Source organism: Ipomoea nil, unplaced genomic scaffold (genome assembly GCF_001879475.1).
Source record: "Ipomoea nil cultivar Tokyo-kokei standard unplaced genomic scaffold, Asagao_1.1 scaffold2975, whole genome shotgun sequence".
Taxonomy (NCBI): domain Eukaryota; kingdom Viridiplantae; phylum Streptophyta; class Magnoliopsida; order Solanales; family Convolvulaceae; genus Ipomoea; species Ipomoea nil.
The window spans coordinates 19,180-41,169 of NW_017619403.1; the positions used below are offsets into that span (position 1 = coordinate 19,180).

The window sequence follows — 21,990 nt, forward strand, 5'->3', positions numbered from 1 at the left end:
ACGGCTGATGTTGTGACTGATGCCGGTGTGGTGAGGGATTTGCAGTCAAGCATCCCAACACGGTTCAGTAGGTCTGTCATGTACCGCCGTTGAGAGATAATGAACCCACTATATGTAGATATGGTCTCGATTCCCAAAAAGAAGCCCGGTTTGCCCAAGTCTCGGATTTTAAAGGTAGATGCTAGACGATGTAGTAAGGTGTTGATTAACAGTGCATCATTCCCCATCATGATGATGTCATCAACGTAGACTAGTAAAAACACCCGAGACGCGCCTGACGTGTAATGAAACAACGAGACATCTGTCTTCGACGATGCAAACCCTGCAAGGAGTAAGAAATCATGTAGCCTTTTGAACCAAGCCCGTGGGGCCTGCTTCAAACCATATAGTGAGCACTGCAGATGGCATACGTGATCCGGGTGTGCTGGATCTTCGTAACCAGGCGGCTGCTTCATGTACACAGTCTCGGCTAAGTGCCCATTTAGGAAGGCATTATGCACGTCTAACTGGCGCATCGTCCAGTTGGATGAAATAGCAAGTGAAAAGAGCAGTTGTACAGTGGTCGGCTTAACCACTGGGCTGTAGGTGTCGAAGAAATCCTCGCCTGCTACCTGGTTGAACCCTTTGGCTACCAGACGGGCCTTATAGCACTCAACTGAACCATCAGCTGTGCGTTTGGTGCGGAACACCCATTTGCAGCCAATAATGTTCATGTGGGGTTCTGGAGCAACCAAACGCCAAGTGCTGTTGTGAAGAAGCGCATTGAACTCCTGGTCCATGGCCTCTCGCCACTGTGGATGGCCTACACCCTGGGAATAACACGTTGGATCAGTTGTGACGTGTAAAGCCTGAAATTGCTCATCTGTGCCCCGAGTCTGATGACGAAGGCGCATCACATGACCACGGTCTTGAGGCTCGGTACGACGCCGTTTTGTCTTAGCACGAGGTGGTGCCGTGACAGCTTGAGGCATGGGTTCACGTGCTAAGGGCACGGGTTGAGCCTCTGGTACCGGGATGATGCTAGTTGGTGGGGCCATCAGGGCAAGTCGTGGGACTATGGGCCCGGATGCCCACGGCAGAGAGGCAGGCAGTATAGACGAGACGGGTGTTCTAATTGCAAATGGGAACACCGTCTCGTCAAACCGAACGTGACGACAGATATAAACCTTCCCAGTTGAACGGTCCATGCACCTATATCCCCTAAAAGACGGGGGGTAGCCAAGGAAGATGCAGGGTGCTGAGCGATATTCCACCTCATGCCGATTATATGGCCTTAGGTAGGGATAGCACTGGCACCCGAAAATTCGAAGAAACGTGTATGGAGGAGACACTTTGTGTAGGCGAGAGTAGGGGCTGTCAAAGTTTAATACTGGTGTAGGAAGATAATTTATTAGACACGTGGCAGTTTCGAAGGCAAAGTCCCAATACTCAAGTGGTACTGAGCCTTCAGCAAGTAGAGCAAGACCCGTTTCGATAATATGCCTATTACGGCGCTCAACTCGCCCGTTTTGTTCATGTGTGTAGGCACATGACTGCCGATGATGGATACCCAGTGTTTGAAACATTGTTTGTAATTTTTTTGTACTCACCCCCTAAATCCGATTGGACACATTTGATAGAGCGCGAGAATTGTCGCTCTACCAACACCCGAAACAGTTCAAAAGTTTTATAAACATCAGATTTTACCCGTAACGGATAAAACCAACAGAACCGGGAGTAATCGTCTACAAACAGTAAAAAGTAGCGATTACCACTAGAAGAGACTACCGGAGCCGGGCCCCATACATCAGTGAAAATTAAATCTAAAACATTTGTACTAGATTTATGAACTCTATCTAATTTAAAACGGGACGACTTGCCGAGGTGACAAGCCGTGCATGACTCCGCGGATTTTGACTTATTTGATGAAACTGGACAATCTTTAAGAATGTGTTTCTGGACGACCCCATGCGGGTGACCTAGCCTTCGGTGCCAAACGTCTGGTGTGGCCCGGGAACTGACGAACGCAAACTGAGTGTTTGACAACGGAAGCTTATATAATCCCCCGGAAGTTGGTCCCTTAAGCAGAATGTCCCTGGTTTTGGAATCCTTCACAATAAAACAGTCATTATGAAACTCAAAGTAAACACTATTTTCTTTTGTAAATTTTTGTACGGAAAGTAAAGGGACTGATAGACGCGGAACATGTAACACATTGGAAAAATTTAAACACTTTGACACGGACGGGATCGATGCATGACCGACACGTGAGATAGTCAAACCTGCGCCGTTCCCGAACCGCAACACATCGGGCCCGTTGTACTCATCCGACCGGGACATCATGCTTGCGTCCGACGTGGCGTGTGCGGTGGCGCCGGTGTCAGGATACCATCCGTCCGCCGATGTAGCCGAGGGGGTCGCCGGAAGCTCGCCGGCAGTGGCAACATGGGCTTCTGCCGGCGGCTGTGTTGTATACCGCTTATAGCAGTACACCACCGTGTGGCCTTGAGCACGGCAAATCTGGCATCGTGGAACACCACGACCATTCCGGCCACCTCTGCCCCGGTTGTTCCGGCCGTTACCATTCCGTCCGCCTCGCCACTGCTGGCCCGAGCCGGAGCTTCTTCCGCCATCACCACTGGATCCGCGACCACGCCCCACGTATAAGGCCGTCGGATGGCCACTGCCGCCGTCACCACGGCCAAATAATCATCGGATATGATGAACTCCTGCGCCGTTAAAAAACTCGGCCAGTTGCGGTAGAGAGACAGCACTGTTAGTGGCAGTAAGTGAAGCAGCCAACACCCTCAGGTCTTGACGCAAACCCCGCAGAACATATAGGTTCTGCTCGGTGGATGATAGAGGACGTCCGGCTTGCGCCAATGCTTCCACGAGAACCTCGGGACGTCCCAGGTACTCGGCCGTCGATTGATTTCCTTGTCTCAACGTCTGGAATTGGCCTAAGAGGCTGAGACAGCGAGCTTCGGTGGAGGATCCAAGCGAGGAGGTGATCGACTGCCAAACTGCCGCAGCTGTCTCCCGTCCGACTGCTAGGTGAAGCACTTCATCGGACATGGAGGAGATCAGCATGGATAAGATGGACTGGTCCTGCAAGACCCAGGCCTTGTACGTGGGGTTGGGAACGACTGCCGCGGTTGTCGTCGCTCCGGAGCCCGACTCGCCGGAGGAGGCAGCGGCGATCGTCGGTGGAGGACACGGCGTCGAGCCGTCTACGTAGCCCAGTAGATCCTGCCCCCGGAGGAAGGGGACGAGCTGAGTTCGCCAGAAGAGGAAATTGCGGCTGTTGAGCTTCATGGAGACGTGGTGGTGTGCGCCGGAGAGGGAGTTGCCGGTCGCCGGTGATGGGGAGACACCGGCGGTCACTGTACGCTCGGAGGAGTGCGATGACATGGTGATCGGACGGTGGTGTTTTGGGGTGGAGAGAGAAAAAGGATCGTAATCCTATCTGATACCAAATGAGAGTTAAATTATCTTAACAGTTACAACTGAATGACAATACATCAGAGATAAAAGATAACTTGACGTGAAACTCTCCTATCTAATAGAGAGCTCAGGTCAATTAAATCTAAACCACATAAATAAAGAAATATAAAACTATATACTATAACATTTATTAACAAGGAGGAACCTCCCCGACCAAATTGTTGAAAGAAAGGTTGAGATAGACTAAATTGTGTAGAGAGCCAATGAAGGTTGGAATTATAGTTTCAAATTGATTGCAACTAAGATCCAAGTAATTGAGAAATGATAAATCAAGCAAGGAAGGGCCAATTTCACCTTGTAAAGAAGGGCTGATTTCATGATATAAGTGTGGAGAGCATGATGTTCCATTAGTGCACATGACTTGAGGCCCCAAAAGAAGAGCAACAACATGGTCAGTTGTATTGTCGCAACGAATTCCCTTCCATTTACAACAATCATTATCTTCACCGGTCCATGAGGAAAGAAGATTGTTAGGGTCGGAAATGCCATGTTTGAAGCTTAGAAGAGCTTGTCTCTCATTCTCCATGCAAATGCTATTTGAGATTCTAATATTAGAGAAGATCAAAAGCCAAACAAGGAAAAAACTATAATGGAGATATTCTAAACTATAACTCCTCATTATTAGGATTGTGTAGTAGTAGATAAAATAAAGAGAAGTTGATAGATAGATGATGTAGCTAGCTAGGACTACAATCAGGAACTATATATAAGCATTAGTTGGATATAAAATTGTTGGTCGACAAACTCCCAAGGTAGATTAGATATGAAGATGCAAAAGACAATTAGGCCGTCTAATGATTGCATTCTACATCACTCTCTGTATATTGCATATTTGGAATTTTGTACCTGTCTAAGAACATAGTTAAGGTTTGCTAATGCGTTTTCTCTCAAAACATTATTTCTTTGTTTTTACATGCATTGCATCAGTATCGTAAAATGTTATATACATCCTTGGTGCCATATTATTTGTCTTCAAATATTCTCTGCCGCCATAACTTATTATTATGGATGGTACGTAGTCGCCCCAGGACGGCTCAAACATTAAGTTATTACATGTACGATTTGCTTTTTTTTTTTTTTTTTGAGGGAAACGATTTGCATTTCTTATCTTGTGATTTTGCATTATATTTACACAATTACACAATATAACCTTAACACACCATGTTTATACGTAGAGTTGCGCGAACAATTGACTTAATAATTATAAGATTTCAAATTTAATTCATTGTTGGAGCTATTTATTAGCTTTATTGATTTGAGTTAGAGTGCAAACCAGTCGAACCAATTCCAAGCTCGAACATAGGTTAGCTTGGGTTCGAGTTTGAAACGCTTCAGTGAACCCTTGTAATTGTGTGTTGAGTGGAATGCGCGCAACTTGATAAATTATTATTTGATAAGTTCAAGCTTGCAAGAAATGATAATTGTGTGCCGAGTGGAATGTGTTTTCTCACCAAACATTTTTGTTTTTACATAATCGATTATCTTAAAATGTTTTTACATAATCAATTATATCTCAAAATATAATTGAGAAAATGATTACACTGTTGATTGAGGATTATCCAAATTTTGGCTTTTAACTTTGCAGAATTAATTGCTGCAATATAATTGAAAAAATGATTACACGGTTGAGGCCTTTTGAGTATGTAGACCTCTCTGACAATCTGTTATCAGGAGAATTGTCTGACTGTCATATGAATTTCAGTAACTTGATTATTCTTAATCTGGCAAACAATAACCTTTCTGGGAAAATTCCCAGATCATTAGGCTGTTTAGAATCCCTGACATCACTAGATCTAAGCAACAATAGTTTCAGTGGTGAGCTTCCATCATCCTTGCAGAACAAAAGTAATTTGCTATTTCTTGACTTGGGAGAAAACCAATTATCCGGAAGAGTTTCGGGCTGGATTGGAGAAACCGTCCTGGTATTTTCTTTCAGTTAGCTTCTGTAATAGGCCAACTTTCAATGATATTTATTACGTGAGATATAATACATTTCATCTTCTTCCTTTCATCTCCTGTACGTGAGTGCTGTAGTTTTTGTTCTTCCATTCCACTTCTTTATTCTACAGGAACACCCTTTTGCAGCAAGGGTTATTGTTCAGGTGTTCTTCCAATTAGAAAGTTTTCTGCTGTTTTCGAGCTGCAATGTAGGACATTACTTCCCTTTACTTTTTTCATTTTTTTTTTAAAACAATTACTTCCTTTTACTATGATGTTGATGATATTTGGAGTAGTGACTGTCTAGAGATTGAGTACTTTAGTCATTGGGACTTTTGGGTAAATCAAAGAAATTGTTTGTTGGGGGTGAGTGTTGTTGGTTAAATGTAATAAACATTAAACACGTTTGGGCTGATGATTAATTCTACTGTGGGTTTAAGAGCAACCTCATTTGTTGAAGTTTTTACATAATTTTTGTCATGTCACATGTGCAAAGGAGGAGAGGGAGGAGATAGAGAAAAAGAAACACTGCTCTCCTGCAAAGATGAGTTTAATTTTTGTGAGTCCCAATCAAAATCAAATGAAGCACTGCCTTGATTTTTTTGTGAGTCCCAATCAAAATCAAATGAAGCACTGCTATGTTGCAGGTCATGCACTCAGGCTTTTGTTCTTTTTCCTTTTTTTTTTTTAGACAAAAAAAAAAAAAAAAAAAAAAAAGTAGGAACAGAAGGTTTTATACATGAATAATCAGTAAATTATGAACAGAAGGTTTTATATGTTTTAATGAGATATTTTTGTGAATACTTAATCGTTTTTCATGGAATATAATCTTTCAACTTAACTAAAAAATTTCTATATCCCCCATCCCTACTTGTATATTAGCACTAGTGGCTTAACTTATACTAATATCCAATCATACACAATGTAACCCCAATTTAACCTTCCAATCCCCAATGTCAGGGCCATCCTTAGGCATGTCTGCCCAGGGCAGGCGCACAAGGCCCCCAAAATTTTGGGGGCCCCTTAATTAAAAAAAAAAAAAAAAAAAAAAAAAAAAAAAAAAAAAAAAACATAGCATATATACACACTGTAACCAAAGCCCACAGTGACAAAGTTCATGAACCTTTCTTTTAAAAACCAAAGCCCACATACACACCGTAACCAAAGCCCACATACACACCGTAATTAACCTTTCTTTTAACACACGAAATACCTATAACCTATTAAATATTACTATACAACCTATATTACCCTAATCTAAATTCTAAAGTACACAAACAGAAAGTCAGAAAGACAAATTGCGGAAGAGACGAGACTCACAACAGACTACAGATTCTACTCATGTGATACTGATTCTCCAATTCTCAAACTCTCAAGTTCTTCAATTCTCTTGATAGGTAATTAAAATTACGTATTATTTTACAGTTCTTGTTTATTGTTTTATTTACATGACTTAATAATTCTGATTTCATAATAATATATTCAAGAATTTGTTTCTTGATTAATTATTTATTCATAAAGTTTCTAAATAAATTTTTATTTTTTCCTTAGGATTTTATGTCTTCTAGAAAATATTCATCTGGGTTTGAGAAGCGTAAAAAGAAAAGAAGAATTGAACAACTAACTCAATCTCAAAAGGGGGCTCTTGAAAAATTTATTACAAAAAAAACTCAAATAGATGAGCAAAAAGATGATGTCAAGGAAAAATTGTTAGATGCTAATCTTCATATAGAAGATCAAGATGATTGTGAGATTGGAAAGAATTTAAATGATAATGTGCACAACGATGACGGGTATCACTTTGACAATGAAAATAATAAGAATGTTGATAATTGTTTAGATGATGTTGGTCACAGTGATAAACCAAATGATTTGCTTTTATTTGACATATACGATCAAGTATGTTACAAGGGAGACTGAATGGATTAGCTTTAATCTCTATTGAAAATGACATTTTGGAAGAAGTTGATATCAAAAGCTTGGTGGATGATTTTGCGTCTAAATGTGCACGACGCATGTCACTTTTTAAATGAAATTTTAGATGTATTTTTTATACAATATTTATATTTTAAATTTTTGAAGACAACTTTTTGAACAATTATTATTTATATATAAAAATTAATTGAAAAGGGGGTCCAAATTAAAATATTGCACAGGACCCTAATTTTTATTGGAACGGCCCTCCCCAATGTTATAACAAATATTTTTCCATGAATGGTTTAGTGCATTATTGAATGTTCTAGACACTAATAGGATCATGTTCGCGGCTGCTATTCTTTACCATTTATGGAGAGCACGAAATGGAACGGTTTGGGATGCTTGTCTTCAGTTGTCCAAAAGAGTGATCGTCAGACACCATGCATGCATGGAGACAAGTACATTCCCCGACTATACCACCGCCTTCCAATGGGCCGCCGACTGCTGCCACCACCGGCTTGGCCGAACCAGCGCTGACGGAGCACACCTCGCCAACTGCCACCGAACTGCCGCCACTAGCTGCTGCTGCCAGACCGGTCGACTGCTACATAGATGCTGGTTACAGCCACCAAACCAACTCAACAACACTGGGAGCAGTACTACTAAATGCCGATGGCGAATACCTCTCGGCCATATGTGCTCCACTTCCGGCTTGCTTCTCCCCCCCTTATGGCCGAAGCAATGGCGTGCAAAGAAGCGCTAGCATGGCTACGAGATCGTGGAGAACAAAAGGTTCGAATACATACGGAATGTCATGCATTACAAGGACACTTATCCTCATCAATTACTTCGTCGCGGTCGTATGTTGGTTACGCTTTGGAAGCCTGCAAAGTTTACATGTCAAACTTTGACATATTTTCTATTAATTTCGTTCCTAGAACTCAGAACTATTTAGCTCATAGTTTAGCATCTACTGCTTTTGATTTTACTACGGTTATATATTGAGACACTGTCCCTCCTGATTCTATTTCAGCTTATCTATAATATAACCACATTGGTTGCTTTCAAAAAAAATACTAATCTCCAATCATTTGCCACAAATCAAACCATATTATCACAGTTTCTCTTTATAATTCATATTGTCTAAAAGAAACTTTCTACAAAAATAAATAAATAAATTTAAGTTTCTGATGGTATATGTTTCAATGGCCCTCTAGAAAGTTGTGGTGTATTGTTAAAGGGTGACACTGTTAAGTATTAATGAGACCTGAGTACCTGACTAAGATTTACATGACTATTTGTGTTTGTTTATTTCCCGTTAAACTTGAGTCAATACACCAAAACCAACATCATTTACTCTGAGACTTCTTGAATAAATTTCATTGAATTGTGAACCAAAAAATATTATATATCTTTGGTGTAACATGAGTTGAACAACTCAATGACAAAATAGTATTATGAGAATATCAAAACAAATAGTGCAATATATGTTTAATGAAAAAGAGATAATAAAAGATACATACCAGAAAGCTAGCTTGTGAAAGAAGCAAGAATTGTTTATGTGTATATTGGGCATCTCCTATGTGTTCCATATGTCGATGTATGCAATGCAATATTGGAAGAGGACAAGTATTCCTTAGCTTTGAAAGAAGCAAGAATTGTTTATTTGTATATATGACTAAAGTACTCAATCTCTATATATGATATTTGTTTATAGTCACTTTTAAGATTGTAAATATATATTGCTCTTTTTTTTCTTTTTTTTTTCCATATATATACATGTAATTTTAAAACAAATGAATTTAATAATTTAACTAAAGTAGTATAAAACTTTTATTTCCTTTGTAACTATAATATATTTTATTTGAAGACAACATTAATGTCATACTTATAAGTAATTGAGTAACAAGTGTGGCTAATCAATATTAGATTATGAGATGCTCATTTGAAGCTATACATTATTTATTATAGTTTTGATTTAGAATTCTTGATAATTTATTAAATGTAATGAATCATGTATTTGTTTTATTGTTGAGTTGTATATTGACATTGGAGATCCAGTTTTTAAGTGCGCTCATTGTAGTGCATTTTTTTGGTCCGAGGAGAAACTAACGGAAGAAAGTAAAAGTTAATGGTGGCCCAAGATATTCAGTTTGTTGCTCTAATTGAAAAATTAGGTTGCCGATGTTGAATGTTCCATCAAAAACAATTCTTGAGTTATTTTTCAAACCATGCGCAAGAAGCACACATTTTTGCAACATATAAGATCGTATAATAACATTTTTTTTAAATAACGGAACGTTTATTAACGGCGAATAGCCCGAAGCGAGGCGAAGCAATCGTTATGCTATGGACCCGTGTCCAGCATGCATGCTGGACACGGGTAACAGTGCCGTTAGGCACTGTTATCTCCTTTTTTTTTTTTAATAACTATACATTCATAACTCCATAAATGTACGTTCATAACTCTATAACTGTACATTCATAACTCCATAACTGTACATTCATAACTCCATAACTGTACATTCATAACTCCATAATTGTACATTCATAATTTTCGAAGCTCTATGTTCACAATTTTAGAGCTCTATGTTCATAATTTTATCACTATATGTTCATAATTGTAAGTTCATAATGTCAGAGCTCTTTGTTCATAATTCGATCAATAACTGTACATTCATAATTCCATAACTGTAGATTCATAATCTCATAACTCCATAACTGTACATTCATAACTCCATAACTGTACATTCATAATCTTCGAAGCTCTATATTCACAATTTTAAAGCTCCATGGTCATAATTTTATCACTATATGTTCATAATTGTAAGTTCATAATGTTAGAGCTCTGTGTTCATAATTTCATAATTGCATAACTGTACATTCATAACGGCATAACTGTACATTCATAATCCAAAAAAAATAACGTCGTTAACGGCAAAACATGCGCGAATATTTTTTTTTTTAAAACTAAATGACGCGTTTTTTTTCCAGGGCATAATTTGCCGAGGCGAAGCCTCTGAGATCGTACAAATAAGCCAAATTGGCCTTTACAGGCAAAGAGTCAACGGTAGAAAAGAGCCTAGGAGACTGAGAATCTAAGCCAACTGCTACGAGGGCATCTGCAACTTGATTTTCTTCTCGATAAACATGCTTAATTGCGGAGCCCCATAAGCGTATGCAAGAACGAGCAAAGAGGACCGCGTCTGCTATCTTCCAAGGAACCCTGGATGTATCTGTGCTCACTAAAGCAGCAAGAGCGAGGGAGTCCACTTCCACCGCATAAGGCCTCCGGGCGAAGGCGTTGCACCATAGCAAAGCGGCCTGAAGAGAGAAAGCTTCTGCTTCCAAGGCCGATGAAGCTTCCACACGGAAACATAAACCCGCCACCAGGCGCCCGCGGGAGTCTCGTAGACACGCACCTCCCGCAGCCCCTTAGCTCCAAAGGCCGCGTCAGTATTAAGCTTGAGCCTCCCCGACGGCGGAGTTAGCCACTTTATCCATACCGTGACACGCTGCGGTGGCACATCGAACTTGGCCACCAAACCGGATGCTATAAGAAAGTCATCACCCTGCCCCTTGCGACGAACTCTTCGAAGGCTAGAGATCATGAAAAGCTCGTGCTTAATTTGGCTGATGGCAGCGGGGGCCGTCAGAGAACCAACGCCATAAGTGCCTTGGTTATATGAACACCAAAGCACATAAAGAACGAGGCATGGCAGGATCTTCACACACCATTCCACTGCAGTTCCCGGAGGCGCTAATAACATTTTCTATATTGTTATTTATTTGTTATAAACTCTTAATTATATTCATGTTCTCACTAATTATTATGAGTTTGAATACATAAAATTATATATATATAATTTTATATATATATATATATATATATATATATATATTAATTTTTATACCGTGCAACGAACGGGTGGAGTACTAGTTTCTTAAATATCAGACGTGACTATAAAATTAACAATAGCTTATGTAGGGATCCATGATATGATGGTGTTTGCAATTGTTTAGCTTTCAATCCCATATTTTTTTTTTAAAAGTAACGAAAAGCTTTATTAATTCCCAACGGAACGGTGGGAGGCAAAGCCTCTCAAGTCATACATGATTGCCAATTTGACTTTTACAGGCAAACCATCGATCGAGGTAAAAATTCTTGACGAACTACAGCTAAGTCCGGCCTCTGCCAGAGCATCTGCTGCATGATTAGCCTCTCGGTAGATATGTCTAACTGTGGAAGCCCACGCTTTCAGACAAGAGCGGACGTTTAGTATCGCTTCTTTAATCATCCACGGGATCCTCGTTGTATCGGAGGTCACCAAGTTAGGAAGGGTCAGGGAATCAACCTCAATTGCATAGGGCCGTTTGGCAAAAGCAGCGCACCATTGTAAGGCATAATGAAGCGCCTTCGTCTCGGCCTCCAGAGCTAATGCCGCGTCGTAGCGAAAACATAAACCCACAACAAATTGTCCGTTAGAGTCACGAAGACAAGCACCCCTTGCGGCTGCAAACAAACAGTAAGTAGCATCTGATTCAGTTTGAGTCTTCCCACGGGCGGCGCGAGCCACTTCACCCAAATTGTAATTCTCCGCGGCGAGGCCACAAATCTAGTTACCAAACCAGTAGAGACAAGCAGTAGGGCATGGGAGTCATGTTTAAAGGGTTGAGAGCAAGAAATCAGAAAACCTCCTGCTTTACCTTTTTTATTACTCCAACTGATGAGAATGGTAATTCTTCATAGACCCATTGATTGTAAGAGCACCATATAAACCAGAGGATAAAACATGGTATGAGCTGTGCCAGACTGTCCGCTGTTGAACCCGGAGCCGCCATGAGCCACCACGCATGACACTCTGACCGAATAGAGCTAGCAGCCGTGTCTGCCAGACCAAAAATCCCACAAAAAGATAGAATAATAGTTATTAATTATCTTATTATTGATCAATTCATTGTAATATAAAGTACATGATGAAGAAATGTATTTATAAGGATAGAGTTTCAATTAGGAACACTAAATGGTAAAATGATAATATACCTAATAATATAGGGAAGGGGGGAATGAATTCTAGTTTGCCTAGAATAATCGAAACCATTCTTCTCAATGCATTCTTCCAACTCTTCTCTCATCCAGCTCTCTGCTTCCTACTTCAACAAACATAGGTTCGAACTTGGCTCCGCTGGTTTGCAGTCTAGCTCAAACCATTAAAGTTAATAAATAGCTTCCACAGTAAGTCAAATTTAAAATCTCATAATTATTAAGTCATTTGTTCGATCAACTCTACGTATAAACATGGTGTGTTAAGGTAATATTGTGTAAATATAATGCAAAATCACAAGATATGAAATGCAAATCGTACATTTAATAACAAGTTTGAGCCGTCCTGGGGCGACTACGTACCATCCATAATAATAAGTTATGGCGGCAGAGAATATTTGAAGACAAATAATATGGCACCAAGGATGTATATAACATTTTACGATACTGATGCAATGCATGTAAAAACAAAGAAATAATGTTTTGAGAGAAAACGCATTAACAAACTTTAACTATGTTCTTAGACAGGTACAAAATTCCAAATATGCAATATACAAAGAGTGATGTAGAATGCAATCATTAGACGGCCTAATTGTCTTTTGCATCTTCATATCTAATCTACCTTGGGAGTTTGTGGACCAACAATTTTATATCCAACTAATGCTTATATATAGTTCCTGATTGTAGTCCTAGCTACATCATCTATCTATCAACTTCTCTTTATTTTATCTACTACTACACAATCCTAATAATGAGGAGTTATAGTTTAGAATATCTCCATTATAGTTTTTTCCTTGTTTGGCTTTTGATCTTCTCTAATATTAGAATCTCAAATAGCATTTGCATGGAGAATGAGAGACAAGCTCTTCTAAGCTTCAAACATGGCATTTCCGACCCTAACAACCTTCTTTCCTCATGGACCGGTGAAGATAATGATTGTTGTAAATGGAAGGGAATTCGTTGCGACAATACAACTGACCATGTTGTTGCTCTTCTTTTGGGGCCTCAAGTCATGTGCACTAATGGAACATCATGCTCTCCACACTTATATCATGAAATCAGCCTGTTGAGATTAACAAGAACAAGAAAAATAATAATGACAAAAAGGTAAAGAAGACAAGATTTACGTGGTTCGGCAATGTGCCTACATCCACGGGAGTGAAAGTATTCTCTTATTATTTGTGATGGTGTTAGTGGTGACACACCCTTTAGGGATACAACCAATATATTTATAGGCATCCAATCCCTATACAATAGGTCTACTCGTTTCACTCCTACTCCTAGTATGAGACAAACACTTATTCCTAATCCATATATGAGACAAACTCAACAATCTCCACCTTGACGAATATGTTCTTTAGGAGAAAAGATAACTCAACAAATCTCCACCTTGACGAATATGCTCTTTAGGAGAAAAGACTTATCTCACCATCTCCACCTTCACATATATGCCCTTTAGGAGAAAAGACTATCTCCACCTTCGCAAATATGTCCTTTAGGAGAAAAAGATAACTCAACAAATCTCCACCTTAGCAAATATGTCCCTTAGGAGAAAAGACTTATCTCACCATCTCCACCATCACAATTATGCCCCTTAGGAGAAAAAAACTTATCTCACATATACACATGGGTAGGAACAACCATGCTCATCTCAACTAGCCAGCCACATGCATACGCAGCATCAAACGTTACCCAGTGCATGTACACGAACCGCTTTGTTCCAAGCCATTCGCCCCTCAGCCGTCGACCTGTTATACCGCCGCGACTCATGCTTACTGTCCCGTTTAGCTGACCTCCTGCATCCGGCTCATACCAAGTCCATGTCCCCTCCTGGTATCCACGCTGCCGCTAACACAACAGCGCCCCTGCAAAGTCACACTAAACTCGTGTGCCTTGCCCAATACTCCACTAACCAGCAATTACCACTGGTCAGCAACACGCACCATGCAGCATCAAACGTTTCCCCGTACATGTTCACGAACTTCTTCGTCGTCCCGAGAAGTCCTCCCATACCAAACCCATATCGGCCCTAACCAGTGCTATACCGGCACATACCGAGCCCATATAAGCCCATACCGATACCAGCAGTGACTCGTGAAAAGCTCGACCCATACCAGCCGTGACTCATGCCAAAAGCCCATCCCATACTAGCTGTGACTCATGACAAGCCCAGCCCATACCGAGCCAATATTGACCCATATTGATACCAGGTCCACGACCACTCCTGGTATCCGCGCTGCCCAACACCACAGCGCCCCTAACCACCTTCTCATCTAGCATCTAGAAACGCCCAACAAGTCCAAACAACGTTCGAACTTGTTACTAGTTACCGCTAGAACATCACCTTCACTATAATAAGATTCATCAGCATGTACCACGTCCGTAGCTTCCTGCTTCTTCAACTCCTTCCAATCAGCTTCTTCCAGATCAGCTGGCTTTTCCGCCTTCAAGGTTTTCAGAAGGCCTTGTTGTGCCAACAAATCTTTTACCCTAGATTGCCATAACCCAAAATTCCCTGTACCATCAAACTTTGATACCTCGAATTTTGTACTTGAACAGACCATCTCAACAGTGCTCTGATACCAATTTGTTGAGATTAACAAGAACAAGAAAAATAATAACAATGGCAAGTAGGGTAAAGAAGACAAGATTTACGTGGTTCGGCAATGTGCCTACATCCACGGGAGTGAAAGTATTCTCTTATTATTTGTGATGGTGTTAGTGGTGACACACCCTTTAGGGATACAACCAATATATTTATAGGCATCCAATCCCTATACAATAGGTCTACTCGTTTCACTCCTACTCCTAGTATGAGACAAACACTTATTCCTAATCCATATATGAGACAAACTCAACAATCTCCACCTTGACGAATATGTTCTTTAGGAGAAAAGATAACTCAACAAATCTCCACCTTGACGAATATGCTCTTTAGGAGAAAAGACTTATCTCACCATCTCCACCTTCACATATATGCCCTTTAGGAGAAAAGACTATCTCCACCTTCGCAAATATGTCCTTTAGGAGAAAAAGATAACTCAACAAATCTCCACCTTAGCAAATATGTCCCTTAGGAGAAAAGACTTATCTCACCATCTCCACCTTCACAATTATGCCCCTTAGGAGAAAAAAACTTATCTCACATATACACATGGGTAGGAACAACCATGCTCATCTCAACTAGCCAGCCACATGCATACGCAGCATCAAACGTTACCCAGTGCATGTACACGAACCGCTTTGTTCCAAGCCATTCGCCCCTCAGCCGTCGACCTGTTATACCGCCGCGACTCATGCTTACTGTCCCGTTTAGCTGACCTCCTGCATCCGGCTCATACCAAGTCCATGTCCCCTCCTGGTATCCACGCTGCCCCTAACACAACAGCGCCCCTGCAAAGTCACACTAAACTCGTGTGCCTTGCCCAATGCTCCACTAACCAGCAATTACCATTGGTCAGCAACACGCACCACGCAGCATCAAACGTTTCCCAGTGCATGTTCACAAACTTCTTCGTCGTCCCGAGAAGTCCTCCCATACCAAACCCATATTAATACCAATTTGTTGAGATTAACAAGAACAAGAAAAATAATAATGACAAAAAGGTAAAGAAGACAAGATTTACGTGGTTCGGCAATGTGCCTACATCCACGGGAGTGAAAGTATTCTCTTATTATTTGTGATGGTGATAGTGGTGACACGACCCTTAGGAATACAACCAATATATTTATAGGCATCTAATCCCTATACAATTGGTCTACCCGTTTCACTCCTACTCCTAGTATGAGACAAATACTTATTCCTAATCCATATATGAGACAAACTCAACACAGCCCTTCTTTACAAGGTGAAATTGGCCCTTCCATGCTTGATTTATCATTTCTCAATTACTTGGATCTTAGTTGCAATCAATTTGAAAGTATTATTCTAACCTTCATTGGCTCTCTACACAACTTAGTCTATCTCAATCTTTCTTTCAACAATTTGGTCGGAAATGTTCCTCCTCATCTAGGAAATATTTCCACCTTAAAATATCTCGACTTTGAAAACAATTTTCTCTCAATGGATTCCTCTTTACAATGGATTTCTGGTCTTGCTTCATTGGAATACCTCAACTTGGAATTTACAAACCTCTATCAAACTTTAGATTGGCTAGAGTCAGTTACAAAGTTACCAGTGCTGAGAACTTTACATCTGTCTTTCTATACATTTCCCAATAATCCCCAATCACTTCTCAACCTGAATTCTTCCAAGTCCCTTGAATACTTGTATATAGAGGCTAGAACTCTGACTTCTTCATTATTGAACTTGTGGCTAAATCAAAGTTACAGGATGAAAGAACTAAAGCTTTCTGGTAGCCAATTATATGGTATGGTTCCAGATGTTGTGACCAAAATGTACTCCCTTGAATATCTTGATCTCTCCTATAATTTGCTGCAAGGTGAGAAGACTGAGGATCTTAAATTTTTGAGGTATCTTGGGAACATGAAAGCTCTACATTTGTCAAAAAACTTGTTTTCTTTCAACTTCTCAGAACTCGTTTTAGGTTCTGAGGAAACGATACAAGTTTTGAATTTTCGAAGTAACAAAATTGTTGGATCATTGCATGATATCAAAAAGTTTTCTTCCCTGAGAGCATTGGACATGACCGAAAATCAACTTTCTGGTCCACTACCCAACATGTCAACAATGTTGTCTCTGGAATCCTTATTCATTGGCTACAATCAGCTTGTAGGAAATTTAACGGGAAGTAACATCGGCCACCTTTCCAATCTTATTGAGCTAGATGCTTCTTCAAACTTTTTACGAGAAGCCATCAATGAAACCCACTTTTCTAATTTTAGCAAATTGAAGGTGCTTTTGTTGTCCGGTAACGATATAAAGTTGAATCTGAGCACCAAGTGGGTTCCCCCATTTCAACTGGGACATCTAGGGCTAAGATCTTGCAAGTTGGGTCCCAAATTTCCTAGTTGGATCCGGACACAGACATTATACCTAGAAATTCTCGATATCTCAGATAATGGAATTTCATGTTCCATTCCTCACTGGCTCTCCAACCTTACTTCCTTACGTCATTTGACTATTTGTCAAAATTTTCTTCGAGGTATCTTACCTAACTTGGCCTCAACATTTACTGTAATAAACTTGAGCAATAACAAGCTTGAAGGTCCAGTACCAAAAAATTACTCAGGAGCAACATTTCTAAGTCTTTCTAAAAATAACTAGTCTGGAACCATTTCTTTTCTGTGTACAGATGAATTTAAAGAATCTAATTATCTTGACCTTTCCGACAATCTCTTCTCTGGGAATATTCCTGAATGTTTGGGGAAACATGCTGGTAAGTACCTAGGGGTGCTAAACCTAGCAAACAATAACTTCTCTGGAGAAATCCCTTCATCCCTGGGTTATTTGAGTCAGATTTCATCACTGCATTTAAGGAATACTGGTTTATTTGGGAAGTTGCCCATATCTTTGAAGAATTGCACTTCATTGAGAATTTTGGATCTTGGAGAGAATCAATTAAGTGGGGATATTCCTGTATGGATTGGGGAAAGTTTGACACAGTTGAAGGTCCTTTACTTGCATTCAAATGAACTAAAAGGATCGATCCCTACTAGTATCTGCCAACTTCAATCCATGCGAGTTTTAGATCTATCTTCAAACAACTTATATGGACCCATCCCAACTTGCTTCAGTAATTACAGTAGTGCAATGACTCAAATGCTTGATGAATGGTTTCTAGACGAAGCACATTTTGAAGGGACTTCTCTATTTGGGGTATTAAATACTCTCCATTACTTTATCTTTGATTTTGAATTGGTTATGTGGAAGGGAAAGGAGGCCGAGTATAGAAAAAACCTCAAATTCTTGAAAGCCATTGATTTATCAAACAACAGATTGGTTGGAGAAATCCCTGTAAACTTGACAGATTTGCATGGGCTAATCTCACTAAACCTTTCAAATAACAATTTGAATGGGTCCATCCCGTACAAGATTGGTGAGATGAACTCACTAGAGATTCTCGATCTATCACACAATCAGTTGTTTGGAGCAATACCAGTGAGCATGGCTAATTTATCATTTCTTGCAGTCTTGGACTTGTCAAATAATAACTTATCTGGTTGCATTCCACCTGGCACGCAATTACAAGGGTTCACTGAAGCGTATCAAGGGAATCCTGAATTACGTGGGCTTCCACTTCAGACCAAATGTCGAAGTAGCAAACAAGGAAATGGTCTATGGACAAAAGGAAATGATGATGATGATGATATTGATGAAGAAGAGCATTGGATTTTATTAGACTTTGATTTCTTTTTGAGTATGACTCTTGGATTCATTATTGGATTTTGGGGAGTGTGTGGAACGCTAATACTGAAACGTTCTTGGAGACTTGCATTTTTCCAATTTTTAGAAGACAAAAAAGACGATATCTACCTTTTCATTGTATCTCATGGAACCAAATTGAGGAGGAGCATGGGAGCCATGTTGAAGAAATAGGTAATTAAACTTATTCTAAATTTCTAATTTAAAATTACATTTCCTTTCTAGAAATGAAATTGAATTTGCAGTTATTATAAATGAAGGGTCATGCACGGAAGCAAGATCAGGTAGCCTGTCTTCATGAGCCACGGGAAATACATGCATAAGACCACCGGAGAACCTTCATGTCATTTTAAATAAAGAATTTTAGTTTATTTAATCATGTGTGTATTTCTTTTTATTCATATTGCAAATACAATACTAGTAGTGATGACGTTTTAATTATATTGCAAATACAATACTAGTAGTGATGACGTTTTAATTTTGGTGATGAAGATTCTTTAAAAGAAAGAAAAATGATTTACTCCATTCTTTAAAAGAAAGAAAAATGATTTACTCCAAATTAGCACTTCACTTTCTACAAATCAATCACAACTTAAAACGAATAAAGCTTGATACCCTTGTGAATAAGGGTACAACACTGATGTCAGGGTATTGCAGTGAACAATATACTCTATTGAAGTTCGATCTCATGACCTCCCACATGAAAGAAGTCACTACATGTCATCTGAGCACAAGGTACTTGGCTCAAATGGAATATATTTAAATTATACCAAAACACATTGTATGGATCGGACTATTAGAGTAGTTCCAACGAATTCCCTTCTATTTACAACAATCATTATCTTAACCGGTCTATATATGAAGATTTAAAAGACAATTAGGCCGTCTAATGATTGCATTATACATCACTCTTTGTAAGTTTTGTGTATTTCCCAAATAATACGGTTCAGTGGCTGATATGATTTTGGTTAATTTTCTATTTTTCATCCAATCCTGATTGAGGGAGTAAAAATTGCAAGAATATCTAATATTTCTGTACGTATTATTATATTATATTGGTCTATTATTATTTATTCACGAGAAACTATAAATTCATTTATAATTTCGATAAGTGAAACTGGATTAATTTTGGAGTAAATACCCAAAATAGTCCCTCGACTATAGCTAAATTCACAAATTGATCCTCGACTTTCAATTTCAACCAATTAAGTCCTTAACTTTGCAATTTTGATACAATTTGGTCCTCCATTTATTTGACCGTTTGTTGACTGCGATCTTTGAGGATATATATGTCGTTTCACGTGCAAAGCTCAAGAGAACGCTCTTGGAGGTGACATCGTTGTTTCGGGCGGGGGGGGGGGGGGGTGCTTATCCGCTTGCTGCTTGGGGATCACGAGTCGGTTCAGCTTAGAGAATGCTCTTGGAGGTGACAGCGCCGTTTCGGAGGGGGGAAGTGCTTCTCCGCTTGCTGTTTGGGGATCCTGAGCCGGTTCAACTTGCCTACATTGCTTGGAGTCACGGCTTTCTCGAAGAGCCACTCCAAGGACTTCTGCGATCTATCTATCAAAAGCTATAATCTCTCCGGCATGGGGTGCAGCGCCGACAGTGGATTCAAATGTAACAGTGCGGTCTAGAAATGCAACCGGAACCTTAAAAACCCGATGATGGACCATGAAATTACATATACATCCTAAAAAAGCGCAGTCAACAAACGGTCAAATAGACAAAGGACCAAATTGTGTTAAAATTGCAAAGTTAAGGACTTAATTGGTTGAAATTAAAAGTCGAGGACCAATTTGTGAATTTAGCTATAGTCGAGGGACCATTTTGGATATTTACTCTTAATTTTGCACTAGCTTGATCCCACTAATCACGTTCTCATCATTCATGCTCTTGCTCAAGACCTGTACAAATTACAATCATGAAAATACAAAGTTAACAAAGTTAATTAGCAGCAGTTTGCTATGTAACGTTTACTCCACCCTGTAAAATAAATTTTCAAAACAATATACTTATATTTTCCAAAATATTACATGGCCAAAAAGACTCTTTAATTAGTACACACCCAAAACTCAATAACCAAAAGTATTACTTTCCTCAACCACAATCATGGTTGAAAAAATTGCTAGGCACTCATGTGCGCCTAAGCACCCGTGTATTTTTTATTTTTCAAAAATTTGTTTAATTTTTTTTTTTAATTTTTTAAGACTTGATAATGATAAATTATTTAATACTTCAATAGTTAATACAAAATATTAAATATAAACCTAAAAACATCTCGAGTTTGAATAATTTAGAGTTATTTTGCTCAAAACGATGTCGTTTTGAGTGAAATAACTCATTTAAAAAGAAAGGAACAATAGCTAATCGCCGATTAAGCGACCTACTCAGTGTCTAGGAGGCCTAGACGGTCAACACCTAGGCTGTCAACCGCATAGACCACCGATTATGGTGATACGCTAACCAGCCAGCGCCAAGTGCCTAGGCTCCGATTAATCGGTGCCTAGGCAAGATTTTTGCAACACTGACCATAATATATAAATTGTACCAAGACAATAATTTCTTATCATTTTCAAAATATGGAGGATTCACCAAATAAACAATGGGCAGGGACTTACTTATTTAAGCCCTAGTGAGTCAACTTTTACATCACTGCTCACTCCTCAAAAATTCCATTCAAGTACCAATCAAATAATGGGTAGAGACTTACTTATTTAAGCCACAGTGAGTTAGCTTTTACGTCATTGCTCACTCCTCAAAAATACCATTCAAGTAGAACAGAACTAATACCTTAATGGGTTGTTTGGTTCACGGAATAGGCCGGAATGACATAGCATTCCCAGTAATAGGTCTATTCCTTTATTTGGTAACCACTTGTATTCCCAGGAACATTGTTCCCGGGAATGACCTATTCCCCTTGCAAGGGGAATAGAGATTCCTGGGGGGAGGGGGGGGGGGGTGGTATTAAACTATTCCTGAGTAGTAATAGCCTAAAGTTTCTATTTCCTATTTTACCCCAATTAAATTTATTTCCTATTTCACCACCGCCACCACCACCATTGCCACCGCCGCCACCGCCACCACCATTAGCACCACTACCCCAGCACCGCCACCACCACTGCCACCACCACCACCACCATCAACGCTGCCACCGCCACCACCGCCACCGTCGCCGCCGCCACCAACGCCACCGCCACCACCACCATCAACGCTGCCACCGCCACCACCGCCACCGTCGCCGCCGCCACCAACGCCACCGCCACCACCACCATCACATATTTTT

General features: G+C 39.9%; 1 protein-coding gene across 1 annotated transcript; it reads left to right on the top strand.

The window, feature by feature from the left end:
• Window positions 1–16,445: 16,445 nt before the first annotated feature.
• LOC109163011 (receptor like protein 30-like) lies at window positions 16,446–19,114 on the top strand. The gene is made up of 3 exons (XM_019311732.1): window positions 16,446–17,487; window positions 17,638–18,618; window positions 18,649–19,114. Exons 1-3 carry the CDS (start codon window positions 16,446–16,448, stop codon window positions 18,879–18,881), a joined length of 2,256 nt encoding a protein of 751 aa, XP_019167277.1. The 3' UTR covers window positions 18,882–19,114.
• The last annotated feature ends 2,876 nt before the right edge of the window (window positions 19,115–21,990 follow it).

What these genes read in the sequence shown, in the direction of transcription:
- LOC109163011 (XM_019311732.1), top strand. Translation starts at nt 16,446, where the DNA reads ATGGATTCCTCTTTACAATGGATTTCTGGTCTTGCTTCATTGGAATAC. An exon ending in TTGTCAAAATTTTCTTCGAG is followed by an intron (nt 17,488 to 17,637) that starts GTATCTTACCTA and finishes TTCTGTGTACAG; the next exon opens with ATGAATTTAAAGAATCTAAT. An exon ending in AAGTAGCAAACAAGGAAATG is followed by an intron (nt 18,619 to 18,648) that starts GTCTATGGACAA and finishes ATGATGATGATG; the next exon opens with ATGATATTGATGAAGAAGAG.